At 38.2% G+C, this 14248-nt stretch overlaps 1 protein-coding gene across 1 annotated transcript in view; it reads right to left on the minus strand.

The window, feature by feature from the left end:
• Positions 1–14248, minus strand: part of MAP3K4 (mitogen-activated protein kinase kinase kinase 4) — a gene marked incomplete at its 5' end in the record, with an annotated part of 54606 nt that overhangs the window by 14767 nt on the left and 25591 nt on the right. The window contains 5 exons of the mRNA XM_009709041.1: positions 612–692; positions 1820–1920; positions 7206–7302; positions 9558–9624; positions 11710–11788. Coding sequence (XP_009707343.1) covers positions 612–692; positions 1820–1920; positions 7206–7302; positions 9558–9624; positions 11710–11788 — 425 coding nt within the window. The remainder of the gene's footprint in view (positions 1–611; positions 693–1819; positions 1921–7205; positions 7303–9557; positions 9625–11709; positions 11789–14248) is intronic.

Consider the following 14248-nt stretch of genomic DNA (forward strand, 5'->3'; position numbering starts at 1 on the left):
TTTCAGAAATAAATTTTGCTGTTCTTCCTGTGTTTTGAGCCACATGACAAGAGACTAGGTTTTGTGTGAAAACTTTTTTCTAGTATTTCATGAGGTTCCGCCCTGCCAGAATATATGCAAGCAAGTGACACGTATCTATCTGTACAGTATAGGAGTCTCAGAAGTAATCAAGTTACTTTAATTTTCATGAAAATAAGCAGCAGGATAGAGAGGAAGGGGCCCCATAATAGCCTTGATTTTGGGAAACAGTGTAGGATCACATGCTGTTAGGACACCCAGAGCAAGAAAATCCCAGGCTGGGGAGAGATCTTAGGAAGTGAAGAAATGCTTCCTACTGTCATGCAATTCCTAACTGGGCACTGAACAGGGACAGCAAACTTCTGCAATTCCTACAGTAATCAATGTACTCATTTTGTAGAACACTGCTAGTATCTTTTAGAAACTGAAAAGACAACTTCTACGAAGTGTAATTACTTCAAAATCAATTTATTTTTCCCCCTTCCTACGTACAAAGCTGTGAAAACTTCTTCACAATCAGTATTAAGATTCCACCTTTTATTACAGCACTAGTTTTAACAGACATTACATTATAGTGACTCCTAAACTCCTACCTTTGGTCTGGTTGATTAAAGTTCTGAGCTCCCAACTCCGCCGGGACGAGCCACTCGAATCGCCTTTTGGATACGATGGTTCTAGAGAAATAATACTGTGAGCATACAAGTGGCTTTATCCCATATTAAGGATTACGCTACTATATTCAGCAGAAACTGAGATCTTGCATATCAGGACCAATATACCCTACAAGTACATGAGGCAACCATGTAACAATGTATGCTCTTGAAATAAAAAAAATTACTTCTCTTTAGAAAACAAATTATGAAAGCTATTCTGAAATAGTATTTAATTTATACAGGAACAGAGATTCCTTCCACAATTGAGGGAAGCACTTCAAGTCAGGGCACTTGGAATCAAATATGTAACAAATCCGTAAGAAAACAATCTTCTAAGGTTCCTTAGAAAAAGACCTGTATTCATTCCAACCTAAGCCAGTTTCCCATTCATACAGATACATTAAAAAAGGGAATAAGCATGAAGCAGACAAGTATTTTCAACATCTGCTTAAAAAAAAAAAAATCCCCCAAACCTCTTAGTACAAAATTTTAAGGCATTTCTTTCTCCAAAATCCACTTAATTTTGCAGGATGACCACAATATCAATTGTAATTGGCTTGGGATTTTGTACTTCCTTTTCATTTGCACAGGACACGCTATCTTAACAATGTTTCAAGGTATTTATTGTAATAAATGCTACATAGACAGGGGTTGGGGAAACCTGAAGGAGCAGCCCTGATCAGAGAACATCAAGCCACACACCCTATCCCTTCTCCAAGGCATCAGCAAGTATTTGTCAGATCAATACTGTAGTGGTAGTTAAAACTGGACAGAAAACTCTTCACTGTCCTGACGGATCCAATTCATACCTCATTAACAGCATTTAGAAATTTATTATTGAATTCGGTATATAATTCAGCAATCACATTACTCATTTCATTTTGAACATTGCAACTTAGTAAGACACCAGGAAATTTCTTCAGATACAATTCAGAAACAATATGAAAGGCAAGACAATAGTGGATATGTCTGAAAACAGAAGAACGTACTCTGACAATATAAGCCTAAAAGTTAAAAATCCAAGATTTTTGGATGGGAAAAGGTGAAAAAAAATTTTGGAAAGGGTAAGAACTGGGAACGGAGAGAAATATGTTAATGACATAAATCATCTGCACATCCAGGTCACAATCTGTTACTGTGACAATCACCTTCTCTCTCTTCAGTGGGACTGGAGTGACGACTAAGGGATCTGAACTGCAACTCAGCTGCTATTGAAGCCAGTCGATCATTTTCAGGGACACTGGAACCCCTGTTAAAAAGAGCCATTGTACCAATTAACTTAGGATTGCACTAAATAACTACTAGTGACAATTTAACCACAGTTTTAAAGAGAAAGAACGCCTGAAGCCTAGGACATGGAACATGAAAGTAACATGAAAGAAAAACTGATGCCGAGAGATAAACTGAAAACTCTATGCTATTTTAGTCTCCAAATAAAGACTTTTTATATTTTAGTTATGTGACTCTATGAAAAAACCCTAAGCTTCAAAAACATAAACTACATGAAACTGTTACCTGCTGATAACAACAGAATCCATTTCACTGTCTTGTAACATACTACTAAGACAGCTGCTGCAGAGTGCAGCTAGTGCCAGGTTTGGATATACCATCAGAACTGACTCAGCTGGGTGATAATGTGAGTCACATTAGCCGATGAAGGGTGGTAACTGAATTCATACGCTCCTAGTGTGCTGCAAATACAGCCATTGTCCATAGTCATTAAGTCAAAACTAGTGTGGAGGAGCCACAAGCCAGCTGACAGGAAGGACAGTGTTTAAGGACACCAGCTCGACTGCTCGGAGGCCCCAGCTCCTCCAGACAGCACAAAGTAGATTTAGATACCTCAGAACAAGACCCAGATGAATAACCATGCTGAACAGAAAGGGAAACAATACTGAGAGAAATGAGTCTTAAATCCTTAAATCTTCAGGCACCTTTCTCCAGCACAAGACATTGATCAATCCACCTACGTTTTAGAGCCATAAATTCCTCACTGAAAGTCCTTCTACAGTTACCCGCTTTTGGACAAGGTTCCCTTTCAATTTTTGAAGCATGGTGGGGAAGAGCTGTGACTGATGCCTCCTTTAACAGAGTGCTTTAGAGGTGAGAGCTAAGCATTACTGAGAAGCAGGGAACACTTAAATCCTTCACTGAAAGCTAACAACTACAAAAAGATGAAAGACACCTGGCATCACAAAGCGCACACACCTACGACAGGACTTTCCTACAGCCCCAAAGTTGCTTCTGAATTGTATCCAATTATTACCTAATAATAGTTTTTTTTTAAAAAAAAAAAAAAAAAGAAGACATAATCTTCACAATCTTGAGAACAGAAGCCAAAACCCAACACACCCTATTCCCATGTGAATGCTGTCGATACGATGTTTGGTTTGCACTCTCTACTGCTGCCAACTAGATCTTTTAAGTTTGAGGAGGAACTGAAATGGAACGAGTGAAAATCCTCAGTACTCTTCAGGAAGCTGAGGTTTTAATCAGCAAGAAGGATGAGGTTTTTCTCAGCACACACAGAGCAACAATTCTAGATGCACAAAGAGCTTAAAAACAAGCAAAGCTAAACCACCTCTAAAATGAGGCAGTAGCTGAACAGAGGACCTTAAGTATCACAGCTTTGAATGCAGGTATCTAAAATCCATTTCAGGCCTATCTTAGACACCTCGATCTTCTATTGTTTGTGTCCAGATTGTGTGCATGTTATTAGGCAAAGAAATACAGTACAAGAGAAAAAGATTTGCTACATTTCTGCTCCAGTCCTGGATAAACATAAAATAATGGATAATAACCCCAGCTAGCTCAGAAATTAAACATTTATAAAGATCATTAGTATGAACATAGTGTATATGCATAACCCTCAGAAAGCTCAGTGTAACCAATCAGGTATTGCTGCTTTGGATTTTACTTTCTAGTTACATTAAACTGACTTTTTTTTTTTTAAAAAGGAAAACTTCAGTAGAAATATGGTGGCATTTGTGCACTACGCACTGCCTAGTACAACGGATTTATCAAGTTCCTACATTCAACTTTTTAACAGTTACTTAACGTCTACAGTCATGTCATGAATGTCTAAAGAGTTTCCGGAAAGCATACAAAGTTTCTGTGCTATTCCAGCAGCTGGACCCCACACTTCTTGCATACAAAACCGTAACACACTTTACTGATCCAACAGATTCCATTTCTCTTTGGGAGCACAAATAAATGAAATCCATAACTAAGACTGCAATGTGTTAAAGACTGAAACTTTCTTTTATTAAAACCAGAAATTTGTTATAAATATATCACGTTGCAATATTTTGCCTTCCTCAATAAACAAAACCCCTAAAAAACCCAAGAAGCCTCCAAAACTCAGTCTCTGCTGTAATATTTTTTTACTTCAAATTCTTCCCAGGTAACACAGGGAGTTAAACAATGCTACTATGCTACTAGGCAATGCATTAAAATGAAAAAATCATGGGGTATTTTATTAACAACCACCAGAAAAGTAAAAACTGAGAGCTCTAAGAAAAATACAAGTCTTTGAAAAACAGGCCTAGGCAATTCAACTAAAATGTTGCATTCACATCAACTTGCATGTTACAATCCATCAAAGCATTAAGCATTTGCTTGCAGCTAAGAAGCAGAGTTCTCATTTCTTTTCTTCCTAATGACTATCTTCTTGAACTAGAAGAAAGTGTCAAAATGTCAGCCTTCACACTTGATCAATATTTGTGTGGGACACACATGCAGAAAACATTTAAAAGAATATACCACTGTATTCAAATGTGTCAAATCATAAATCTGACAGTTGCACTGAGTGGTATAAAAATCACAACAAAGCCTAGAAGTTGTAAAACCTAGCCTCCTATCTCCCTCTTGAAAAATTAACCAACTTCAAAGGTATGCGTTGGTTCAAAGTGCTGTACATATTCTAGGAAAAAAAAAAAAAATAATCTTCACACGTTGTGTAAAGACTAATTATCAAATAAACAAGTTCTGCATTTTCAAAATCACAAATACTAATTAACCACCACCCTGTCAGCTTATAAAGCTGCCAGAAACTCTCAGTGAAAATTCTCTAGAATGTTACTTACTCGAAAAGGGTTTTTCAAGTGCCTAGTGCTGCAGCCTACTGCCTACTCTGTCTTTTTCAACAGGGGGCTTAAACCAGAGGCATGAAGGATATATAATAAACACAAGTAGTTTCAATGACAAAAACTCGGGATGTATTTTCAAGCAAGCAAAAAAAAAAAAAGAGCCCAGACTCACAAGTAGTACATCCAGAGGCTACCGTAGGGTGCAAGTCACATCTTACCATAAAAATAAACTAAAAAGACTTGCAGGAAAGATTTTATATAGAAAGTGGCAATTTACTTCCCTCTTAACCCCTTAACACATGCTTCTGCTGGGCATCTGGTAACAAATCTACAAAGCATGATGGTTTGCTGGCTAACAACTGAAAATTATTTATTAAAGAACAATAATGCATCATCAACCATATCTAAGTTCACTTTGGTCACCACCAATTTGTTGTTCCTTCACTACTTGTTCTTTCTCTTCTCTACAGCTGTGTGATACAGTCAGATCATGTGTCTCCATTCATACAAATCTCTTGCACAAGAGAGCTTTTGGCACTCTGCAGTAGAAATAAGAATCCAAAAAGCTATTTATAAACCCTAAGATAATATCATTGTGTGAGTAGTAGGATTTTCACAATCAGGGGTGCGGGGGACGTGGAGAAAGAGTAATTTTAGAGAACTTGGGAGACATGTCAATGGTCTGACTGTGGTATGGGAAGAAGGAACACCAACAGTCCGAAATATAACAGCCAAATCAGAGGCCAAAAAGCACGAAAGATACTAACATAGGTCTGCCAAGAAATTCCCTCGTGACTTCTGCAAACAGATGATACAGGAGGGGTTTCTGTTACATATCCCGATACAGGAATGGTTTCTTTCATATTAAGTTTATTCTGCACAAGTCTAAGAAGCCAAAGGTGTAGCAAGAAATAAAAAAACTTCCTGAAATCTTATGTGTTTAATTCTATGTTAGCCACTAAATAGCATTTCAAAATATTTATGGCATACAATATCAAAACTGCTAGCTAACATTAAAAAAAAAAATCCTTGCGCTTAATGCATGTTACAGTCATCTTAGTGCAAAGTGTTAGTTATCAGTACAAATTATTTAGTAAAGTTATACCAATGAACTGACTGGCATATGTTAATTTCAAGGATATTTTTACTGAGCAAATTTGTAATCCATGTCAGAACTGCATGCTTTAAGTACAATATTGTTCAGACATTTTAAAACCAAAAGCACTCTTATCTATTTTTAAGACGTTAAGATTTTGTTCAAGTCAAACATGAATGAAGGAGCCAGTGGAATACATGATGGGACAGAAAAGCACAGTGCAAATGATCTACTAGGATGCAAGTACATGAATACAGTTATATGGGTGATGTAAGTAGAATGAGGCTGCTACGTCACAGAGCGGAGCTACCTGGTATCATTTGCACTGCTGACAGGTTTGGGTTGAGCTGAGTCGCTACCGAAGGGAGCGGGGCGACTGACAGCAACGCTGCAATGGTTCCGTGCATCACAAGGGACACTCCGTGTGCTGTGGCAAGAAGAAAAACTTCAGGAAACAGTTTAAAAATTTAAAAAATAATAAATGTATGGAGTTGAAAGTTTATTTTAAAAATAAAATTTTGATGTGTGCATGATGAGGCCTCATTTTATTAGTTTTTCAAGTACGTAAAGACTTTTATGTGAAATAATTCTGGGTCTCAGAAGCTTCAGGGGCTGTTAATATGTACAATAACAATAATAATCTTCAAAACAAAAATCTCCAAATCTTTAGAGTAGTACTAGTTTCTGCCAACAGCTAAGCAGCTTCCAAAAAAAAAAAAAAAAGTCAAGCGTAGAGTTTCACAGTGTGATGATCTCCTTGAAAAACAAGGCCCTCTGTGTAAACATATGCATGGCAACGTTTATTTTGAAGTTTTTAAAAACTATTTTTGCATTAATTCTCATGTCAACTCTTTCAAAGGGAAGCAAAACCATCCACTGGTTTTAACTTCTTCACAGCAGGTTGGTAATGATGCAGAAATGCCACCACATTCCAGAATGCTACGTTTTTAAGCCTTATGTGTGTTAAACTACAGAAAGGACTGTCACAGTCATGTACACAGACATTCAAAGAAGGGAAGGAAATAAAAGTCTTGTTAATGAGCAGTTTTCACTGAATTAAAGTTTGTTACATTGAAACATTGTTTTCAGGAAAGACACAGGGGATAAGAATGACTTCAAAGTCAGAAAGTATGCACCGATAAAAACTGTAAAATAAAGGCGGGGGCAGGGGGAGGTAAAAGAAACTATATTGTCCTTAAAAGCACATCGATAAAATCTGGAACGCTAACATGCTAATATTTTTCTACCTGCTTTGCCCTCAACAGGAAAGAAAAGGTGTTCCACTTACTGACAGTCAGCATAGTCAAGAGAGGATAAACCAGTTTAGAACTCTGTTCTAATGCTAAATACCTGAAGCCTTCAGGAGTGGGGATGATAAGATGAGGATTTGGTGGATCACTATGGCACCGAGGTACTTTTACAGGACGGGGACTGTTTCGATGAATAGCTGCAAACATAAAAAAGGTAGCACATTTACTCAGATGTCAGAAAAGCCTGTTAGGGCCATTTCAAGACTCAAAATTAAAACACATTCCTATATTACAGTGTTAAGTGTGAACTGCCACGTATTTTCTTATCCTTTACGAAAATTCCAAATTATTCCCATTTTAAACAAATCAATTGTATGTATTAGTATTATGCTTATTATTGTATCTATCATGTAATCCATCTATAAAATAATGAAAATCCTCCAGAGAATTAAAAACTAGCAGTTAGAAGATGTGTACTTGCTTCACTAAAACTACCTCTTCATTATTTCAGCTTCACAGATTAAAGATGATTTGTTATCTTATTGCAAAACAAATATTAACAAACCAAATAATACTTAAAAAGCAAACAGCGCTATTATGTTCCTTTTGCATGAGAATTAGTTTTCTTGGACAGTAACAGAAAGCAAAATGAGCGGGGAAAAACACCCAGATGTGACACTTTTACCCATACTAATGCCCCCATGATACTCTGCCCCAGAAAGTGGTATAAAGGGACAGGGCCAAACCTAAATGAGCCATCATTGTCCTCAGGCCCAGCTCATTCAGTGCTCCTAAGAACAGTCTGTGGCATCTTGTCCCCTTCCCTCACCCCCTCCTTAATTAGCCAGAAAAATACTGTAGCAGTCACATTGCAAGATAGCTGATTGCCCATCAAAGCATGAGTCAGTACTTTCTGCCAGGCTAGGTTAATCATAGTGAGCTGAGTTTCTGCCTTGTTTGCACTACCAGAACAAGTAAAAGATGCCAGGGCCAGGTGTCAGTTGTACTGTTGCAAGGAGGTGAGCAGAAGACCCAGAAGGCAGAACCTAACCCACTCAGGTGGATGTAGGCTGTTTCACAAAGCAAAGAGGCAGGATAAAATGCCAGAAGACCTCCAGCTATGTGCCTACAGGCAGCAGATGAACACAACTGGATCCACAGCTTTGGGAAAAGGGGTAAAGATCACAGTGGGTTTAAGGTTTAAGTCCCTCAATGCGGTATCCAAATGGAACTAGGAATTCTTATTTTTCTCCTGATCATGAGATAGAAAGGGGTATCGGTGATATCTGCAGCCAGGATACAGTTTACGTTTAGTTATATTTATTTCACATGTATTAAAGTTTCAGCCTGCTGTTCAAGTCTGCACCATCCTTCTGTGTCACCCCCTCCCCGTCCCTCTGAGCCAAAAGCTGTCAAGAAATTTAGTTTGGGTAATCTGCTGTGTCTGCAACAGCATTTGTAAGAGTTTCAGTATTTTGGGATTATCACGCTGGTGATTTACCTAAAATGGGCCTTCCTCTCAACAAGAGTATCAAAAGTGAATGTACAGGCTTTACATCACAGTACAGAATCTAGCTAAAATTTATTTTAGACTATGCTTCTTTCCAAAGGATTCGTCTGACTGTCATTGTGAAAGGTTTCTCAGCTGTAAGAGTTTCACATTATCAGAACCGAAACTTTCCTGAAACACCGAAAAACGTCCTCCTGCCTGAGTCAAATTACCCTCCCTTCATGTCTTCTGCCATCAACCCTGCCCGCAAAGTGGACATGAGCAGAAGGAAAAGAAGAAAAGAAGAAAAGAAGTGGTATTTTTAAAGTTAAACCAGTCAATGGACCTGGGAGCAGGAAGAGAGAAACAGTGCTGAGAAAGAGATACATAAGAGGGAAACACAGCTGAGGAAACATCCTTTTCTCAAGATAAACAATGAAATATGTTGATTTCACTCTAATGCCAAAGATATTTTTTACACTATGGCAAATTTTGTGATACTGGAGATCTATTTCCCACAGCTCTATCGTCAAGCCCCCAGGTATAACTCCTCTGTACCTCAATAATACGAAATCCATCAGAAGTGTAAATATCTGCAGTGCCACAATGAAATTTTGGGAGAGGGAGCTGTTACTGCTGTAAATTATAATCACTTCTTTACCCATCCTTTAAAAAAAAAAAAATTCACAATTCTTTTCCAGAAGATCTACCAGACTTCACAGGAATTCAAGGACAAAAATCAGAGGAAAGCATCTGTAAAGCTTTTACATTTCTTGAGTAAAACCACCATGTGTTTACACTTTGTCAGGCAATAATGGTTTCACATCAACAATCATGAAAATTCTAAAAATATTTATTGGTATTTCCAGCATTTTAAAACTACTTTACAGTCAAAATTCTGTAAAAATAGCAGCAAACCTCCAGAACAAATGCCAGTAACTTCTGCCTTACCAAGGTACAAACCTGTAACAGGACTGTGAGGTTTTCCAATAACATGGCCAATGCACTCATTCATCAGAGCTTGTAAACTCTTGAAAAGACAAACAGAAAAAGCTGTGATGTTTTATGTTACAAGAGAGTTGATAGCCATATGGTAAAGCTCATAGTAATAAAGTGACACTGGTTAAATATGCAATCTGTCAAGTAAGCACCCCTACATTCTACCAATTATATTAAACTTTTGGATCCATATTAGGTTTTTGACTTTGTTGACTTTTTTTTTTTAAGCTAGGAAGTCTTAGTCTTCTCTTCTTGCCTTTTGACCTTGTCAAAATTACGTAACTGTAAGAACTGAACACTGATGTACTGAAGAACATTTCATAATATAAAGCTAGGGGAACTTAAAAATATCCACTGTTAATAAAATTAAAAACCAAGCTTTCTGGAAAAAGCTACCACCACCTCCTCTGCCCTCCCTCTCCCCACCCCAAGAAGAAAAACCCAAAGAAATTGGATGAGAGTGTGATGGCCTGAATCACAAGACGTAGTCTGTAAAACAACAAAATATGAAGCACTGCATGTTAAAAGAAATCCACATTCCTTATTTACCCATGAAGTTAGCAAAACTTTCATGAAGGGGTATTTAGTAGCTAAACCACTGAACTGGGGCTCAGTTATCTGAGTTTATTATTAGGTGTACTATTCACTGTGTATGTAGCCTTGAACAAGTTATTAACCTTTCCTCTGGTTCAATTTACTTGTCAGAAGACCAAGTATAAAATCTGTCTTCACAATAAAGAATTAAAATTATATTCCTCAGCAGAGCTGCTATGAAGGCTACTTCGATATAACAGTCATTCAGACTGGTCAAAATTTATTCCAGAAATTCAAAACCTTAGTCTAGCTTAAAGTTCCTGGTCTTCACTAACAAAAAAATAATTACTAATTAAAAAAAAAAGGAGGGGGGTAGCCTGGGATTGGCATATCTTACCAACCCAGACTGAGATCGAATCTCAGCTTTACATCTAGAGCTTTAAATCTAGACTGTCATTCTTCTATGACATCAGGTATTATCCAAATAAGAGAGTAGGATCGACATAGGCATTTCTAGGTGAAATGTTGTGACCTGTGTTATACAGGAGTCAGACTAATCAAAGTGGCTTCAAGTAATGCTCTCCAAAACTGAAATCTAGTTTAAGAAAGAAAAAGTTCAGAAAGGCAGTTAAGGTTTTGGATTCTCCCCTTTCTCTCCAACTTGCTCAAAGTCTGTTTCAGAAACTGTGTCAAAGCTAATAAATAAAAGTTGAAGGGCTACTTCCTAAAGATAAAGTATCAATGTATCTCAAATACAAGCTTAACTCTGTCATTTAGGCAGACAACCGTTTGTCAGCAATACACATGTGGGACTAAAACATAACTTACTTGAGAGCTCTTGACAAAAATGCATGTGAAAAAAGACAAAACTGTACAGTTTCTGTATTAGGCAAGATTACTGTGGTTGCCATTTCATAACACATCTTGAAATTAATAAAAATCAGAGGTGCTAACAACTCACATTCTGCTATTTTGTGGCAACTGTGCTTTCACTTCTCTGTAGTACTGTACCAAGATCAGAGAAATAAATTCTCAGAATTTTATTTCCACAGGAAAAGGAGGAAGGCAGAGCACACAAAAAAGCCAGTTTTAGTCTACTGATTTTTTTACAGTAAAAATCAAAAAGAAAAATGCTTTAAAGTTTTTCATATTGGCACAATTTGAATACCTTTAAACAACTGTGATTTTGTATTCACACCCATAAATGAACTCTGGGTGCTAAGTAAGCCTCAGAAGCTTATATTCAGAAATTTAGTGTGATAACTATAAATTGTAACTCTGTAGAAAAGCCACTGTCATCTTTCCCAGAGACGAAGGATGACGGCCTCCCAAGACAGTACCAGCAACCCATCAGCAATCTGAAAACATTAATCCAATGGTCATAAACATACTCTATTCAGTACTCTGTTCAGAATCTTACCAACTGAAGAGATATCAACATCAACAGTTACATACAACAGCAACTGTTTCAGAACAGCATCTGTATTCAGACATTGTTTTATAAAAAATATCCTGAAAACATATACTGATAACTTCACAAGCATTTAAAAATAAACAACAAGCAGAATAACATATTCCATACCAAGAAGTCATCTTCTGGGAGAGCTGAAATAAATGCTGGCTCAATGGCTTGAAGAAAATCAAAACCTTGAGTTGCCCATCTAGCTCAAAGAAAAAGAGACAGAAAATTAATTGTTCTTTAGCTAAAGCCATCATAAGAGTTTCAAAAGCATCCTAGAACAGTAAATGGCAGTTAATTATTTTTCCTCTGGAAAATATGACAAATCTTTGTAAGAAAATGGATTAATACATAAGAGGTAAAATATTTAACTTGTAGTAGTATCTGCCCAGTCATATTCAGATAAAGTCTGATTTCAGCAAGGACACTGCCAAATAAAGTGGGCAGGCCATGCTATATATCTCAACCTATATAAGTGCTATCTTCAGGAACAGTATCATCAATTCACTCATCATATGTTTCAGAGCAACAAGGCAAATCACTATGTTCCCTGCCTAAATTCTCGCTTCTGAAACAAGATCAAAAGAGTATTAATGCTTTCATGACCGTCTGATCAGCAGTAACTGGACATCAGTGGTTTCAGGGCCTACACTGGTGAAGTAAAACAAATAAGTAACTTGGCTAGAGTGAGTTGTGTCTTCAGCCATCTGCTCTCCCCACACTGCCTCCTCTTAGACCTACTAGAATTAGCAGCTGCAACCTACAAAATGCAAGTAGAATCACCAGATATCCTGAGTTTGATGATCCTTGTGGGTCTCTTCTGAGTCCAACTCCTGACTCCACATAGGGCAACCTAAAAGTTAAACTGCGTGTTTAAGAGCATTGTCCAAATGCTTCTTGAACACCGACAGGCCTGGGGCCATGACCACTTCTCTGGGGAGCTTGTTCCAGCACTTCATCACCCTTTCAGTGAAGAACTTTTCCCTAATATCCAGTCTGAACTTCCCCTAACACAGCTTTAAGTCGTTTCCTCACATCCTAGCACCAGACACCAGAGAGAAGAGATCAGCACCCTCTTATCCGCTTCCCCTCATGAGGAAGTTGCAGACAGCAATGAGGTCACCCCTCAGTCTCCTCTTCTCTAAGCTGAGTAAACCTAGTATCCTCAACCACTCCTCATTAAGTCTTGCCCTCTAGTCCTTTCACCACCTTCATTGGCCTTCTTTAGACACACTGTAATATTTTTACATCCTTCTGATATTGTGGAGCCCAAAAAGCGCACACAGTACTCAAGGCGAAGCTGCACCAATGCCAAGTATGGTGGAACCTCTTTCAACTGGTTAGCTATGCTGTGCCTAATGCACTCCAGGATACAGTTGGCCCTTTTTGCCATCAGGACACATCGTTGACTTACATAGAGCTTACCATCAACCAGAACCCTGAGATCCCTTTCTTCAGGGCTGCACTCCAACCCGTTGGCCCCTGATCTATACATACATCCAGGATTACACTGTCTCAGGTGCAAAATCTGACATTTAACCTTGTTAAAATTCGTAAGGTTGGTGACTGCCCAGCACTCAATCTACGAAGTTCTCTCTGTAAGGCCTCTGTACCCTCGTGGGAGTCAACAGTTCCTCCTAATTTAGTATTGTTGGTCAAACTCACTAAGTATGTGCTCAAATCCTGCATCCAGATCATTGACAAAAACATTGAAGAGAACAGGTCCTAAAATTGAGCCCTGGGGAAGACTCTAGTAACTAGTCACCAGGCAAATGTTACCCCATTTACTCCAACGCTTTTAGCCCAACCCTTCAGCTAATTTTCACCCATCATATTGTGCACATCTAGCTGCATGCTGGACATTTTTCAAGAAGGATATTGTGACAGACAATATCAAAAGCTTTGCTAAAATAATAATTTAAAAAAAAAACCCCACAAAACAACCACATCCACTGCTTTCTCTTCATCCACTAGATGGGTAACCTTGTCATAAAAGGATATTCAGTCAGTAAGAAGTGGCTTGCCCTCCACGAACCCATGTTTACCTTGATCGATGACTACATGTCTCTGAAGTGTTTTTCAGTAACTGCAAGAATAACCTTCTCCATAATTTTACCAGGAACTGAAGAGAGACTGACAGGCCTATAATTACCAAGGTCTTCTTTCTTGTCCTTCTTGAAAACTGGAATGTTTGCTAGGTTCCAGTCAAGGGGGACCTCTCCAGATTCCCAGGACTATTGATAAATAACTGAGAGGGGTCTCACAGTAACATCAGCCAACTTCTTCAGTACCTTGGAATGAATTCCATCAGGCCCTATAGACTTGCATGCATTCCACTGCAGCAGCAAATCTTGTAGAAGTTGAAAGTCAACCAGGAGCTTATCACTGCGCTAGTCATGGTCCTCCAACCCAGGGCTCCAGGGGTCTCAGAGCCCATCATTTGTGTTAAAGACAGAGGCAAAGAAGGCATTAAATGTCTCTGCTTTATCTTCGTCCTATTTGTGAGGTGACCAATCTCATCAAGTAATGGACCAACATTGCCTTAAGTCCTCCTTTTGCTGTCAACATACTTAAAGCCTTTTAAGTCACTTTGGGTTTTGGGGGGTTTTTTTTTGTTTCAAGATTAGCACGCCAAGTGAACCAGCCTATCCACACATGGTTC

Source organism: Cariama cristata, unplaced genomic scaffold, assembly GCF_000690535.1.
Source record: "Cariama cristata isolate BGI_N322 unplaced genomic scaffold, ASM69053v1 scaffold16331, whole genome shotgun sequence".
NCBI classification, from domain to species: Eukaryota; Metazoa; Chordata; class Aves; order Cariamiformes; family Cariamidae; genus Cariama; species Cariama cristata.